Below are 17,982 nucleotides of genomic sequence, written 5' to 3'. Positions count from 1 at the left end.
GTCTGAGCAACACAGCAAGATTGCCATGTCTACAAAAAATAGAAAATGTAGCTTGGTGTGGTGGCACATAACTGTAGTCCCACCTACTCGGGAGGCTGAGGCAAAAGAATTGCTTGAGCCCAGGAGTTGGAGGTTGCAGTGAGCTATGGTGACGCCACTGCGCTCTAGCCCGGGTGTGCACACACACAAAAAGACTTAGTTCAAGCATTTTATTCTCTTAGAGCCATTCCCTAACCCCTAAGTATGAGGATATAGCAAAATTCAGGACTTTCTGCATTTATACAGATACATTAATATATATAGATTTAATTTCAAAGAGTTCTAAGACTTCTTTAATCCCAGCTTAAGAATTCTTGCCTTACAGACCAACTGAAATACTTCCCTACACTTGCCCCAATCCATAGTATAGCACCTGGCACAGTGTGTATGACTACTGATTGCACACTCTTGTCTTTCCCACTACATTGACTCCTTCAGTAGAATAGGGATGGTACACTGTTCCATTTCATATCCCTACCTCGGAGTTGGCAACAAATAAATCTTTGTTGAACAGATGAAATAATTTATTCTGTGGTTCTATCATAGAGAATTAAAACCCTGCTGAATATTTTGTTTATTTATAATCCAAAAAATCAAAAGCAACTCAAATGTTAGCAACTATTAACAAGAAGGTTCAGAAATGATAGCATATCTACATCCATATTAGTTAGCCATAAAAATAAATACACGACAAATGTAGCAATATGAAAAAATATTTCTTAAATAATGTTAAGTAAAATAATATAGTATATACACTTGAATGTTAATTGCTAAAAAAAATAGAAAAGAACCTGTGAGGAAAAATTACAAAAATATCGATAGTACTACAGAAAAGCAGAAGAAACTAAACTTGTTTTCTTTATCTTGCTCAACACTACAACCACAGCATCTAGCACAGCACTTGGACACAATAGTAGGCATTCAATACATTTTATTTAAATGAGAAAACAATGTGTTAACTATTAGTATCTTAATATTTTATTATTTTAAATGCAAAAACTGACTCTTAATTAGGTTTTTCATTACCTGTTCCCTAGTAAAGTCAAAGGAGGATTCAGGAAAGTTAACTGACTGAGAAGGCCAAGGAATTTCCGGACTTGTCTGAGTGGCTTGAGTGACACTGCATTGTTTCTTCAGATCATACTTTCCACTGGTCAGTGGCACTGAATCAGAATCACTTTCGACATTTTCTTTCAAATCATTTCCAGTGTTAAGCATATGAGAATCTGATCAAACAAATAAAAATGCTCAGATAATATTTCCAGACATTTGATAAATCTTTGAAAGTTCTATCATGAAAAACTTATTTTGAAATGAATATATATCAGATTACGAGATAGAAAAACAATACAGAAAAATCAGTAAGACCAAAAGCTCATTCTCTGAAAAGATGAACAAAATTGATACACTTTTAGTTAGACTGACCAAGAAAAAAAAGAAATTGCAAGAATCAGAATTGAAAAAAAAAAAAAAAAAAGAATCAGAATTGAAAGAAGGAACATTACTATCAATCTTGCAGAAATAAAAATTATAATAATGAATATTATGACCAATTATACGCCAATAATTGGATAACTTAAACGAAATAGGTAAATTCTTAGGAAGACACCAACTACCCAAATAGATCCAAGAAGACAATGTGAATGGCCCTATAGCTGGTAGAGATTGAATCTGTAATCATAAAACTACCCACAAAGAAAAGCCCAGGCCCGGAAGGCTTCATTGGTGAATTCTATCAAACATTTAAAGAATATCAAATCTTTATAAACTCTTCCAAAAAAAAAAAAAAAAAGAAAGAAAGAAAGAAAAGAAAAAGAGGAACAATTCCATTCTTTTTCTATGAAGCCAATATTACTTTGATACCAAAACCAGACCCAAACAAAGAAAAAAAAAAAAATCACAACAAGGCCAGGCGTGGTGGCTCATTGTCTATAAATCCTAGCAATTTGGGAGGCTGAGGCAGGAGGACTGCTTGAGGCCAGGAGTATATATAGATCAGCCTGAGCAATATAGCAAGATCCTCACCTCTACAAAACAAAAATTAGTGTGGTGGTGGTGCGTGCCTGTGATCCCAGCTACTTGGGAGGTCAAGGCAAGAGGATTACTTGAGCCTAGGAGTTGGAAATTGCAGTGAGCTATGATGATGCCACTGCACTCTAGCCTGGGTGACAGAGCAAGACCCTGTCTCAAGAAAAAAAAGAAAGAAAGAAAAAAATAGAAAAGAAAGAAATCACAAAAAAACTAAGACCAAAATACTGATGAGTATAAACATAAAAATGTTCAAGAAAATATTAGCAAACAGAATCCTCCAACATATAAAAATAATTATATACCACAGCCAACTAGGATTTACCTCAGGAATGCAAAGTTGATTTAACATCCTAAAACCAACTATTGTAAAGCATCATATCAATAGAATAAAAAACAAAAGCCACAGATTCAATAATCACCTCAATAGATGCAGGGAAAGCACTTGACTAGATGATAAAAAACACTCAGGACATGAGGAATAGAAGTGAACTTCCTCAATCTGATACAGGGCATCATCTATAAACACCCCAGGCTAACATTATAGTTATTGGCGAAAGACTGGATGCTTTTCACCTCTGCCAAAACCAGAAACCAGACAAGGTGGTCTGCTATCATCACTTTTATTCAACATTGTCCTAGAGGTTCTAGCCACAGCTAATGGGCAAAAAAAAAAAAAAAAAAAAAACACTAAAAGACATCCAGATTACAAAGGAAGAAGTAAAACTATCTCTACTCACAGATGATTGCCTTGTACATAAAAACAATTAAGGAATCAACTACTGAAGTAACAAATGAATTCAGCAAGGCTGCAGAATACCAAATCAATATACAAAAGTTAATTGTATTTCTAGGCACTTGCAATGAAGAATTCAAAAATGAAATTAAGAAAACAATTCCATTTAAAGTATTAAAAAGAATAAAATACTTAAGAATAAATTCAACAAAAGAAGTACAAAACTTATTGTCTGAAAACCATAAAACATTGTTGTAAGAAATTAAAGATTATCTAAATATATATAAAAATTCCCTTGTTCATGAATTGGAAGACTTAATACTGCTAAGATGGCAACAGCCCTTAAATTATCTAGTTTTAACATAATCCCTATCAGAATACAAAGTGGCTTCTTTGTAGAAATTGTCAAGCTGATTCTAAAACTCATATGGAATTAAAAGGGATCCAGAAGAGTAAAAACAATCTTTAAAAAAAGAACAACTAAGTTGGAGAACTTACATGTGCCAATTTCAAAACTTACTCCAAAGCAAGTTGGTAATCAAAATAGTGTGGTACAGTCATAAGGACAGACATTTATAAAAATGAAATAAAACTGAGAATCCATAAATAAACCCATGTGTCTATGGTCTTTACTCACACCCAAAATGCAAAAGCTAACTCTAATGCATATATTTGAATTAAAGAACTAAATTATCTAAAACTAAATCTACACAACTCTTAAACCATTAGATAAATCTTCATGACCTCAGATATGTCAAAAGGTTCTTAGGACATGTAAAACACAAGCAACAAAAGAAAAAATAAAAGAATTGAACATTATTGTCTTATTTTAATAAATTCCCACAGCACACCAACCTTCAGCAACCACCACCCTGATCAGTCAGCAGCCATCAAGATTCATGCAAGACCCTCCCACTGGCAAAAAGATTATGACTTGCTGAAGGCTCAGATGAGTGTAAACATTTTTTAGTAATAACATATTTTTCCATTAAGGTATGAACATTGTTTTTTTAGACATACTACTACTGCACACGTAAACTACAGTATAGTGTAAACATAACTTTCATACGCACTGGGAAACCAAAAAATTCATGTGATATTCACTTTATCGTGGTGGTCTGGAACCAAACCTGTAATAATATTATTTGAGGTATTCCTGTATAAAGAAGAGGTTCAGCTTCATTTATGTGAATATTTAGTAGTTCCATCACCATTTGTGGAAATGGCTATTCTTTCCCCCATTGAATTGTCTTGGCAGCCTCGTCAAAGATCAACTAACCATTCTGGATTCTCAATTCTAGTCCAATAATCTTTTACCAAGCTCCTTTTCTCCTCAGTTAGGTGGAGACTATTTCTTGCTTACAATTATAAATGCTGACTGGTACTGTTTTTTTCAAGTCTTTGCGAATTCCTGTACGTATGTTAATACCATTTTTTTGACTATGGATGCTGTTTCTATTTACCATAGTCAATTTCTAGTGATTGTAGGAGAGGAGGGGTTGTGCCACAGGATGAGATACACCAAGTTTGTCAACTAGGTAGGAAATCATTCTTTTCCTGGGGCTTAGCAGCTGCAGAATTTACCCTCAATACTTTGGTCTATATGTAAACCCTGCCAAAGCCTGCCACAAGGCAGGAACATAGGAGAGGATTTCAAAAAGCAATGCTGCCTGGGTGCGGGGGCCTGTAATCCTAGCACTCTGGGAGGCCGAGGCGGGCGGATTGCTTGAGGTCAGGGGTTTGAAACCAGCCTGAGCAAGAGTGAGACCCCGTCTCTACTATAAATAGAAAGAAATTAATTGGCCAACTAATATATAGAGAAAAAATTAGCTGGGCATGGTGGCACATGCCTGTAGTCCAAGCTACTTGGGAGGCTGAGGCAGAAGGATCGCTTGAGCCCAGGAGTTTGAGGTTGCTGTGAGCCAGGCTGACACCATGGCACTCACTCTAGCCTGGGCAACAAAGTGAGACTCTGTCTCAAAAAAAAAAAAAAAAAAGCAATGCTTAGGTTATTCATGCTATTGCCTCAGGGACCCATTCTAATTTTAGCACCTTGCTGGGAGGATTCCTCCTTGTTTTTGAGAAGGAACATCCCTAGAATAGTTCTCCTGGACTCTCTTGGTCCCCTTTCCCACTCCTTCCCAGGGAAGAAGGTATGACTTACCTGACTGATGAGGTTACAAAAAAGACTATGTATGTGTGGTTCAGTTTCTTCTCACTTTGGTATTAACTATATACCTTGCCTGCAAACTGGGTGTTCTGGGTTCTGCTTTCTCTACAGACCTATAGCTTTGGGAGCTAAAGCATTCTGCAGACAGAGCAACATACCAAGCATCTGGCAGACAGAGCAGTGCACCAACGGTGAACTGTCTTCTCACACACCTAAGCTATCCTTTCCACCTAAGTTTGTATTAGTTATGAAGCTGAGATTTTAATGTATATTCAAGGTTGGGTGAATGCATATGAAAGAACAGTGAGAAATAAAGCTAAGAAAGCAATCAATTAGGAGACAAAAGTAAGATCAAGAGACATGTAAGACCATGAAAGGCTCTAACATGGTCATTCAAAACACATTTGTAGACAACTATTTCTAGGGTAGAGATCCATACATAAATGATACTTTATTACAATTTACTGAGAGTGTCCCTCAATCATCTACTACTCATGTATACATATATACAAAACAAATGAATGAAAAGAAATAATCGGTGTATAAATTATTTAACTTTAAAATCTGAGCAGGTGTTCATTTAAATTGTTTTTCATATATACCTCTGATATGAAAAGAGCCATCATCATTTCTCTCTACCACAAGATGATCAATATGTAGAGCTACAGGAGCTGTTTGAAGGGATACTGTACTACTCCGAGGACTGTCATCCTACAGGAAAAAGAAATAATATTGACAAGGTGTTATTAAAGTAAATAATAAAATTTAAATGATCATTTTTAACAAGGACTACTTCAGCCAATTATATTTTTAATGAGTTAGGATATATCTTTACATGCCTTAGTTGATACAGTGAGAAAACTGCCTGTTATATTTTGACATTTTATAATTTTTTTCTTTTTTTTGAAGCCAGGGTCTTACTCTGTCACCCAGGCTGGAATGCAGTGGCATGATCACAGCTTACTATACCCTCAAATTCCTGAGCTCAAGGGATCCTCCCACCTCAGCCTCCCAAGTTTCCAGGACTATTTTTTAAAATTTTTTGCATAGACAGTGGCTCGCTATGTTGCCCACACTGGTCTCGAACTCTTGGCCTAAACAGATCTTTCCACCTTGGCCTCCCCAAAGTGCTGAGATTTCAGGCAAAAGCCACTGCTCCTGCCCACATTTTCTAATTTCTAAGAAGGATCTCTACATCATTCAACCCAAAGACCAACAAATTCATTTTATTAAATGCTTATATATATTATATAGAGAATATATATTATAAAGAAGGCATATTCTTAGGGATAAATAAAAGTCCAGATATATAAATTGTACATTTATAAAATGAAGTATTTATTAACATACTTTTAAATTTATTTTTGTGTTAGAAATTTGTATCTTCATTGGCATTACTGTTGCAACAGTTTCATCTTCCAAAAAATGTTGAATATTCATAAGAGAAGATATAAGAAACTCAGCGCTGAAGTTTTCTATATGACATTGCAGGAATCCATTTTTTTCTGCAAGCAACGAGTGTATTGCAGCACCAGGCCCACTTACAAACCTCAGAGAAATCTCAGGAGAAGATGTGCAATGAATCATAGCTTTCTGACCCGAACCTAAGGAAAATGAGCATATGAAAATGGTAACTTTGTAGTGCCGCTCAAAAATATTGTCATTAAGAGAATACTGTCATTTTGTACATTAAAGCAATGATAGACAAAATAGTTTTAATATTTACCCCTAGTTTAAATGATATTCTATAGTACATATACAATATAAATACATTCTAATTTCAATTTTTTTAGGTAACTTTTTACTACAATAATGTTGACTTCCCTATATTTTCTATTTTTTGGTAATAGGAAAAAAATGTCATTAACTCTGATATGATACCTATCTCAGTTACTTAGAGTATGTTTTAGTGTTTGAATGGTATGTTTATACGTTGAATTCAAACGTATGTTTATACGTTTGAATGGTGACTGTCATGGCATTAAAGTGACCCTTAAACCATTTCCCTTAAGATTGAGGTTTTATACCTTCCTCATTAAATTGAGTCCTCAAATAATAAAAAAATAAATAAGGAAGGCCTCACTAAAATGCTTCTATTAGAAGACTGATTATAATAAAGGAAATATATGTGGTATGTACATATACACAAAAACAAACATATACATATAATTATATTTATGCCTTGGCCTTGTTTCAAAAAATAATTACAGATAGCTTGCAGAGATATAAATATACAAGTTTAAAAACAAATTTTAAAATTTCAATAAATTTCCCATAGAATATATAATTTAAAAATAAAAGTTAGTAGTGGAAACCCTGAAATAAATTATTTGTGAACTGACTCTTGTGGTGACTAGTTTGCTTTTTTATGCTACCTAGTTCCAAAATGAATGAGAGGCAATATGCACATGGTATAATCTGATAAAAAATGAGTAAAAACAAGGAAAAAAGGATGGTAGAGAAAAGGAGAAGGTATATGGTAAGGTTGATAGCCCAAAATACATTATTTAACTTCCTGTGCCAAAGGGAGACCAAAAATGAGCTTCCTAAGCAAAAATTAGAAAAATACAACCAGTTTCACATTCACAGAGCCAATCAGATTAAAAACAAACTAGCTGTTCTGGAAAGGCAAAGCTGTTTCTGTTTCTGAGGTATGAAAGTTATTTATCCCATAGTACTCATAAGAAGACCCCCACTAATTAAATTCATGATAGAAAGACATTTTATTTCCTCTCAGTACAGGTATCAACAGGACTCCATTCACAACTTAACATAGAGAGCTATTTTTAAAACTTTTATTTCAGGTACAAAATTACATTTAATTAATGTTATTACTACTTATTAACATTTAAAATAAATAAGAGCTCTAATATAATTCCAAAGAATTCTTTAAATATTTAAAAGTTCAGATATTTTTATTTTTTTAAATAGGTTAAACAGTCATAAATTGATAATGGTTAGATAGTGTTCTTTCCTATATCAAGAAAAATAACAAGAGTAACTTGTTGATTTAACAAGAAGAGAAATTAGCAACAAAGAACTTGGGAATTTATTTTGCCTTAAGTATTTACTTATATTTAAGAGACAGGTCTCACTATATTGTCCAGGCTGTCAGGACCTGGCTATACACAGGCACAATCCTACTGCTGATTAGCATGGGAGTTTTGACCTGCTCCATTTCTGATGTGGGCCAACTCACCCCTCCTTAAGCAAACTGATGGTTCCCCACTCCTGAGAGGTCACCATATGGATACTGAACTTAGTGTGGACACCTGATGGACATGGAGCACTTTGGCCCAAAAAGCCTGGGCTCAAGCCATTCTCCTCAAGGACAGGAGTTCGAAACCAGCCTGAGCAAGACCCAGTCTCTACCAAAAATAGAAAGAAATCAATTGACCAACTAAAAAAAATATATAGAAAAAATTAGCCGGGCATGGTGGCGCATGCCTATAGTCCCAGCTACTCGGGAGGCTGAGGCAGTCGGATTGCTTGAGCCCAGGAGTTTGAGGTTGCTGTGAGGTAGGCTGACGCCAAGACACTCTAACCCAGGCAACAATGTAAGACTCTGTCTCAAAAAAATAATAATAATAAAAAAAATAAATAAAAATTGTACAACTGAAAGTAATTTAAGAATGTACAATTTGAAAAGTGTTTGGGTTGGGTATACAGTAAGGTCTAGATTTTGAAATTTTATTTCAAATCCTGTTATTTTTTGTTCACTATGAAACTTTTCTAAATGCACACTTAGCTCTTCCATTTTATATGCTACTAGGATTTAAATGTGCTAATATAAAATTCTTGAATTTTTTTAAGCAAATACATTGTAAACCACAAGTCCTAACATAGAAAAACACCATGAGCTGATTTTTTTTTTTGATGTTGGCTTATAGACAAATGGCTCATTTATCTGCATATCCCAGGGTGTGAGGTGATACCATATTTATTTGACATCATGCAAGACTGTGTTTATGTCAACATATGATAGCTCAGTGACTTTTTAAAAGATTTTTTAAAACGAACACTGTCATTTCAAATTCTTAGTATGATTCTAATAATTTCTTCAAATGACTGAAAACCACAAGTGATAACTCCACATAAACTTTGAAAAGGGGATGGTTTAATGTGTTTTCCTCTTTATGCACTGCATGTTTTGTTGCTTAGCATGTGTGTTGATCTCATAATGAAGAACTTGCAAGGACAGCATACATGTTTTTTTCAAATACCAAATACCATGCCCAATACCAAATATTTTGCTTAAAAGAAAAACAATGGAATAAATAAACTGATATTTATCCCATAACTAAATTTGACCTTTTAAGATTACTTTATCACTCTTTACATATAGAAAAGAGCTCAATTTTTTAAGACCCATTATCTTAAAGAATGGAAAGACAAGGAAAAAAAAGAGCTTAACAACTTAATCAAAACATGTTTCGGAATTAAGGTGATCTAAAGGAACAAATTTCTTCCATTATTGTTATCATTATTATGATAATAAATGTAATTTTCCTTGAATTCAATTATAGCAAAGATAGGACTGCTGATGAGTCATATATAAAGACAAAACAAATTTAAAGCATATTGAAGTATTTTGTTTGAAAATTTAAAAAATACATCTTACCAACTGGACGATTACAGAGGTAATGCCGAAGACTGATATTGCCCAACTGGTCTGGTGTCACCTGATTCACTTGAAGACAAATCTGTGTGTCTTCACCTCGGATGTCGATTTCCCCATTAACACCAGTAATTTTAAATACCACAACTGACATCTATTAATGATTGCATAAATAATATTAGTATACCAAGTAACTGAAAACAAAATTGAAGAAATACAGGAAATTATCATTAACCTCTAAAAAATACAATTATTTCTACCAAAACAAAAATATATTTGTGACTTACAAAAAATGGCTGTTACATTATAGTGACAATCTTCAGTTTCTTTTCCATTTAGTCAAGAAAAAATATTTTAGGTCACAAAGATTATGACATTTTCATGTAAAATGATTTTCACTAAAAGCTGGACACAATATATTCTTTAAGTCTTTCTTAAGAATATTTCAGGCCTGGGCATGGTGGCCCATGCCTGCAATCCCCGCACTTTGGGCGGCTGAAGCAGGAGGACTGCTTAAGCCCAGTTCGAGACCAGTCTGGGCAACATACCCTGGCTCTATAAAAAATAAAAAAATTGGCTGGGCGTGGTGGTACATGCATGTAGTCCCAATTACTTGGTGGGGCTGAGGCAGGAGGCTGGCGCTAACCCAGGAGTTTGAGGCTGCAGAGTAAGCTATGATCATACCACTGCACTCCAGCTTGGACAACAGAGTGAGACCCTTTCTCTTAAAAAAAAAAAAAAAAAAAAAAAAAGAATATTTCACTGCATCAAGAGGGCATAAAAGAAACCAATAACATATTTCCTTTGTAGAAAGCCCCTCAATATAAGGACTAACAACCTTCCTTGCAATCAAACTTATTCAATGTGTTTAAAAGGGACAAAATATGGGTCAGTCTGGGTGTAGTGGTTCACGCCTGTAATCCTAGCACTCTGGGAGGCAGAGGCAGGAGGATAGCTTGGGCTCAGGAGTTCGAGACCAACCTGAGCAAGAGTGAGACCCTGTCTCTCCTAAAAATAGAAAAATCAGCAAGGCATGGTGCTGCACACCTGTAGTCTCAGCTATTCGGGAGGCTGAGCAGGAGGATCGCTTATGTCTAAGAGTTTGAAGTTATAGCAAGCTATGATGATGCCACTGTAATCTACCCAGGGTGACAGAGCGATACTCTGTCTCAAATAAATAAATAAATAAAATTTAAAAATAGGTCAAAAAATAAAAGGCAAGACAGAAAAAAGACAGAATGTGAATAAGACACATTTAGGAAAGTAAAATGTAAAGAAGAACAATTCATTAAGGAAGCATTTTCAAGAATTAGAAGGAGCAAAGTGAATCACCTACCACCTAAGTATTCATTTTATATGTTAATGTCTTAAAAGTATACATATCAAACATGAAATAAAGTTGATGGCATTTCTCTTGAAAGAATCTCTCTGAAATGATTACCAGGTCATCGTGATTTTCTTGAGCACCCTCTGAATTTGTACTGACGGCATCTGGAGAGGTTTCACCATAATTCTGTAGGCTTGTGCTAGCGTTCAAACTCTCAGCTGGGCTCTGGTAATTTGCAGTTGAGCTCTTTTTATTTCCTGAATTAGCACAAAAGTAAAATAATAAATTAAAAATCAGTTTTACATGTGACCTAACAGTGTGTGTTTAACCAAAATGAACTATTCCTTCAACTCTTTCTCAAGCATAGCGTTATTTAAAAGACAAAAAGAAAAATTAGATTGTGGTTAGTTAACAAATAAGGAGAAATAATTTCCCACAATATAATATTAGCTATACTACAGCCCTGAGCATAGTATTAAAAATCTGCCACTGAACTCAGCCTGTTTTCTCTACAATGTAGCTGCAGTGCTGGTTTAACCAACAGGTTCCTGGTCAGCTTTGCCCTCTTCTCACCTACTCACACTGAATAGTCCCAATCTGACCACTTCATTTCTCTTTTCAATATCCTACAGCAACTCCTAATAATCTTTCACATAAAGTTAATACCACTATTATTAACGTGATATTCTCCATCCTTATCTCTAGCAGCCTTAATTTCTCAGTGTGCTATACTTCAATTTTTATCAAACTATCTGTGGTAAATGACAATTTTTTAAAAATTTTGTGTTCATCACAGATCAATACTTTTTAAAAATACCATAAAAATGAATAGAAAAATTAAACTAGGAATGACATTATCAAATTTGTGGTTTTTAGCAAGTATTTTGTCTATGGAATAAAGAATGAATTGCAAATAGTTAAGAATGAAGTTAGAAGCCAGTAGTTGCCTGGTAGTCCAGTTATGTATTCATGTATGAGTATTCATGAATATATATATTCAAAAATATGCATACATGCATACATACATACATTAGCATATGTTTGTATACATATGGATGTGTATGACACACAAATATACACATAAAAAATTATTTAGATAAAGGCCTGGAGGTATATATACCAAAAGTTGATGGTAGTTACTTCTATAGTAGAGAATGATATCAAGGGCAGAGTAAGGGTAATATTAAAATGGTATCTTCAATTTTTACTTTAGACATTTCCATCAGATTTTTTTACAATGAGTATATATATATATATATATATATATATACACACACACATATATATATATTTTTAATTAAAACAAAACACCAAGAGCTTCCTCCCAAGGAAAATTCGTTCCTTTAACATAAAATGAATAATGAAGAGTTCAAGAGAACAGGAATATATTAAATGTTAAATGTTTAAATGTTACATACAACATCAACATTTTTCAAGACCCTAAAAATGGCTACTGCTGGAATCTATTCTAAGATAGTAATGAGAAATGCAGAAAAAATTTATGAATGATATTAACTATACCATTTTTATAACCAAAAATTATAAACAATCTAAACACCTAACATTAGGACAATGAGTAAAAGGTCATGGTACATGCTTATGGCAACCTTATATAGGCTTAAAAATATTTTCAAAGAAGATTAAATAATATTAGGAAATACAGGTAACAAAAAGCAGGTTATAAACCATATATGCAATATGATGACAAATACCCATATATATGGTACTACACAAATTCATAGAATAAATCATAGTTGATATCTCTAAAATGTGAGACTTTTGGGTGATTTTATTTTCTGAATTGTAGTTGTATATTCCAAGTTTTCCATATTTGAGTGGCAGTCACTTTTACTTATCAATTCTAAGAAATAACAATAAGAAAATCACTGATAGTTGGAGATTAAATAGGGATATTTCCCACAGGTACACTGTTTTTGAAGTATTTTGATCATAGGACTCTGTGTTAAGGAAGGATTATCCACCATAAAGGGGGCAAGGGGCAATTAGAGCTACCTGAAAACCTAGAGTAGATTTTTATGACCCTTATCAGTAACTCTTAAACATTTAACCAATATGCTGGAAAGAAGATTGCTATGAATTATCTTTAACAGGTTTAGATTGAGAATTTTGTTTACATATGGTAATCATTTACTAAGTCAGGGGAACTGGTATAACATATTGGTTGCTTAAAACCTTGGGTTCTTCAGTCAGGCTAGCTGACAAATCTGCCTCTATTACTTCCTGGTTGCATAACTTCAGAGAAGATACTTAATTTCCCTAAGTTTCAATTTCTAAATCTATATCAAAGCGATCAAGAATCATAATTAACTACCATTTATAGCTGTTTTGAGGATTAAATAAATCAATGTATTTTATAGCACTCAGCAGAGTGACTAGGGTTGTTCAATAAATGCTTGTTATTGTTGTTATTAAATGTCATCTATCATGTAAGGTAGGACTGACTAGTATCTCCCACCTACTTAGAGTTAACTGTGATCTAGTAGAGAGCTTTTTTCTGACTTTTTTGTGCAGTGTGAATTTGTTTTAACAAGGCATGTTAGTGTCAAAGAGAAGAGCTCAGACTGCCTGGGTTCAAATGATAACTCTACCACTTACTAGCTATGTTTCCTTGGGTTAGTTATTTAACCTCTCTCTGAAGATAACAGTACATTATTGATGGAATTGTTGTGAGGATTAAATGCATTAATATATATACAAAGCACATAGAACAGTGTCAATGCATAGTAAATGCTCAATGTTAGTCACTGTTACAATAATATTATATATACTAGTAACATATAACTGTTATTACAGGGTTGTTGTTCAAATTAAATAAGTAAACTATTCAAGCACCTGCAATGGTTTGAATGTGTTCCTTCCAAATTTCATGAGTGGCCAAAGTGACAGCATAAAGAAGTGGGGCCTATAAGAGGTGATCATGCTATGAGGGTTCCTCCCTTGTGAAGGGGATCAAGGCCCTTATAAAAGAGGCTGCAGGTAGCTTCTTTTGCCCTTGTGAATTCTACCATGGGAGGACACAGGCAATCTGGTAAGGTTTCAACTTAGACTTCGCAACCTCTAGAACTGTGAGAAATAATTTTCTGTTCTTTATAAATTACATAGTCCCTGGTATTATGTCATAGCAGCATAAAAATTGACTAAAACAACACCTGGCAATAAATGGTAGGTACTATTACATTAATAATACTTATTATATTATTACTCATATACTTACTTTATTTATTATTATATTACTAATTATCTAAACTAACCCAATTTCAATTACATTAATAATACTTTACATTAATACTTATTATATTATTACTCATATACTTTATTTATTATTATATTGCTAATTATCTAAACTAACCCATTTTCAACTTGTCAACAGGCTTATTTCCCTTCAAATAGAAAGTAATCTCTATTTGCTACTGGTCTCCTATGTTCCTATGTCTTTGGCAACTACTACCTGACTATGGCCCATGATTTTATTCCTCTTCACAAAGGTTCCAATGCCTTGCTGAGAGATATGCATCTAATACCTTCTAAGTCATTCCTAGTGGTCTTTACTGGAGCATTGGTTGCCTCTGAATGAAATGGGGGAATCATGCGTTCCCTAATACATCATCATATATGTGAAAGAATCCTGGTTTTGTAAACCCATAGCCCCAGTCTGGAAAAATTCTATTCATAGGACCATATAATTGAGAATTCACCATGCAAATTAAGCCCACCTAATCAAATTTCCAGTTACAGGAGTCTATGTAAAAGAGGCTAGTAGCCTTAAAGTTGGCTGCTTTATGGTCTAAATGACCACATACAAATAACTGCTAGATGTCAGCCATAAAGAGGAAGAAGTATCTGGTTAAAAGAAACCATTAAACAACCATTAGAAAGTTAGGTACTCTTGGGGTGGCTGGGTGGGTGAGTGGGGTGTGTGTGTGTGTGTGTGTGTGTGTGTGTGTTTAAGTCAGTTTTTGTCGGATGTAATCAGCAATTATTGGCCGGGCATAGTGGGTCACGCCTGTAATCCTAGCACTCTGGGAGGCCAAGGCGGGCAGATTGCTCAAGGTCAGGAGTTCGAAACTAGCCTGAGCAAGAGAGAGACCCCATCTCTACTATAAACAGAAAGAAATTAACTGTCCAACTTATATATAGAAAAAAAAAATTAGCTGGGCATGGTGGCGCATGCCTGTAGTCCCACCTACTCGGGAGGCTGAGGCAGAAGGATTGCTTGAGCCCAGGAGTTTGAGGTTGCTGTGAGCTAGGCTGATGCCACAGCACTCACTCTGGCCTGGGCAACAAAGTGAGACTCTGTCTCAAAAAAAAAAAAAAACCCAATTATTGAATATAACTAAAAAAGTTAAACATAATTTTCTTATAAGACCTGTGTGTCTAATAAGAATTCTTAAACTGTATTGATTTACCTTTTTCCAAAAATATATGGCTATCACTTCCATCACTTTCTAAAAACATTTCTTCCAACATCATGCTATCAAGTGAAATGGTATCCAGTGAGATTTGTGAGGAGCTTCTTTTCATGTTCTTATAAGAAACACACAGTGGAGCCAGGTTGGGTGGGCAACGTTCTTTAGGCTTTCCACTGTTAACAAACAAAATTATTAGAAAATTTAGAAAATCACTACATGTATAAAAAACAATTTTATGTAGAAAGTACTTGAACAAAATTAAAATATGTATATAGCATACACAAGTTTTCAAATTATATTTAAACAAATAGGTTCAAAGTATTCTCATATTTAAAAAAAAATCTATTCTTCCATGTATTAACTCTAACAATGCCATATCTTATCAAGAGGTTTTCTGCCCCAAAACAAAATATAGTAACGTGCACACTCAGCAAACCACTACCTCCCCCAAATCCCCCAAATTCCAAAAATATGTTGTTACCTTAAAGATGACTGCGACTTAAGTGTCATAACTGTGGGTGTCTCTTCTTTACTGATTTCCAGGTTCTCAGAGACTGAAGCTGCTTCTGGAAGCAAATCTTCAGCTTTAAAGACTGACTCTATGGTTTCATTTCGTTTACTAGTTAAACTATTTGAAAATATATTTTGATTACTATCATTATCAAATGACAGCAAATTTGAATCTTCTCTGTTATTTAAGATACTATTTGAATCTCTGGAAGAAGAAACCTTCTTGTCACTTATTTCTGATCCAGTTTCTTCTGAGCCACTTTTGTAAACAAGTCCACTACTTTCATCTTCACTTATTTTCCCTAAATGTTTGTCTGATAAATAGTCCAGAAAAGAAACACCTGTTTGCAGATTTGTATCACTAGCTGATTTAAAAAGCAAAGGATCCTTTAAAGGGCCATGGCTAAGGTCAACACTCATAGATCTGTTGTCTGACATATGATTAACAGTTACACTTCTAATTCGATTTATACCACTAACTTGTTTCCTTTTTGAAGATAAAACTTCTCCGTTTTCAGTAGGCAAATAATCAGGAACCATTGGACTCATACTTTCAGAAACAGGAGACTTGATCCTGTTGGCCTGATCCACTGGATGTAGCAAAAGAGCCAGTTCTGCACTTCGAAGTAAAAATCCAATGCAAACAGATGTTTGATTAGCAGGATTGCCAGTTACAGCTTCTACATCTTTCCTTAAGTTCTCTAAAAGCAAAATAAGTGAATCATGGAGGAAAAGGAGGAGCAGATACTGGTAGTGATTGATTTGCAAACTGACATGTTTATGAACGTGAACGAGGACATGAATATCTGCTTCTGATGACGAAGAAGAAAATCTTAAAAATGAATCTGATGATGAAGGTTTCTGACCACCATTTGTGAAGGGTTCAGACTCTGTACTATAATATTCCTTCAAGAGCTTTTTCCGCTTCAACCGGCCAGCTAGATCACTAGATTCACTTTGTGATGTATTTAGAGATACTTGATCACAAGTCTGCAGCTCTTTTTGTGACTCTGTATAATATCTTGTTGGTTGACAAATCCAGATAGAAAGAGGGAAAGAGTCTACAAAGCTTATTGGTCGTCCTTTTCCACTTTTCATCCCTTCATAATCTATCCAAAATTGAGAAAAGTACACAACCCACACATCCATCGCAGCAGAAGTTTTAAGAGTATGTTTATTCAATTTGGGAATAATATTTCCTTTATAAACTTCATGCATTTTGGTATCTTGTTCATGAGCATGTCTCTGGAAGATTGGATGTAGAAGATTAAAATTGTCACAAGATTTAGGGAAACTGGTATATGTTTTACTAAAAAAATCACAATCTTTGAAGTCTTGAAACAAAGCTTCTAGATCAGAATGTCTACAGTTTGGACAATGCCTTGTATTTGTGGCAATCATTTCAGAACTCTGAATAGAAATTGCACGTGGCTGATCTTGATGACATTCCGATTTCATTTCAGAAGGAATAACAAGCTAAAAGAGAAAAAAAATTAATCTGGTCCAACTTGCAAATGCACACATCTTGGCGATTAAATAATCATGAACATGACTTAACTCAGTGATTCTTTTTCTTGACATTTCCCTCCAAAATACTACTTTCCTATCCAGACATAAAACACTAACTCTTTCTCTCAATTTTTTTTACTATATTCAATAAAGGAGACTTAAATGATTTACTACTAAGAAGAAAAAATCTTTTTTATAAAGAAAATAAGAATAATGTACATTTCATTTATATACACATATACATAGCACACAATACATCACTAAAGAACAAAATTGAATTAAATCATTATTACTAAATTTTTCCTATCCCCTGAGTATATAGAAGGAAGTATTAAGCATGGAAAAGGGATTTTTTGTTAGGATATTTTAAATCCTAGTGATTTGGAAGATGACGTGGATGAGTGAATGGAATTACTAGAAAGATGTTGCTGGAATCATTTTTGTGGAAGAAAGCGATTATGAAAATATACTTAAGAGTGTAGGTCAAACTATTTACTAAAATAATTTTCAAGGAATAATGAAACCCAGTCCCCAAAATACTCATATCAATGAGCCTAAAGTGACCGGTTTTAATACTACCCAAACTCAGAAAATGTAAAGATCATTGTATAGTTG

At 34.2% G+C, this 17,982-nt stretch overlaps 1 protein-coding gene across 5 annotated transcripts in view; it reads right to left on the bottom strand.

Moving 5' to 3' along the window:
- The window catches only part of BLTP3B (bridge-like lipid transfer protein family member 3B), an 83,386-nt gene that overhangs the window by 7,592 nt on the left and 57,812 nt on the right, over positions 1 to 17,982 (bottom strand). For all 5 annotated transcript variants that reach the window (XM_012787637.2, XM_012787642.3, XM_012787644.3 and 2 more), the window contains 7 exons: positions 15,830 to 17,334; positions 15,346 to 15,521; positions 11,033 to 11,175; positions 9,595 to 9,745; positions 6,324 to 6,577; positions 5,576 to 5,684; positions 1,066 to 1,265 (listed from right to left, as the gene is read on the bottom strand). In XM_012787637.2, the coding sequence (XP_012643091.2) occupies positions 1,066 to 1,265; positions 5,576 to 5,684; positions 6,324 to 6,577; positions 9,595 to 9,745; positions 11,033 to 11,175; positions 15,346 to 15,521; positions 15,830 to 17,334 (2,538 nt within the window). The remainder of the gene's footprint in view (positions 1 to 1,065; positions 1,266 to 5,575; positions 5,685 to 6,323; positions 6,578 to 9,594; positions 9,746 to 11,032; positions 11,176 to 15,345; positions 15,522 to 15,829; positions 17,335 to 17,982) is intronic.

Source organism: Microcebus murinus, chromosome 10 (assembly GCF_040939455.1).
Source record: "Microcebus murinus isolate Inina chromosome 10, M.murinus_Inina_mat1.0, whole genome shotgun sequence".
NCBI classification, from domain to species: Eukaryota; Metazoa; Chordata; class Mammalia; order Primates; family Cheirogaleidae; genus Microcebus; species Microcebus murinus.
This window is presented reverse-complemented; position numbering and strand designations above follow the sequence as displayed.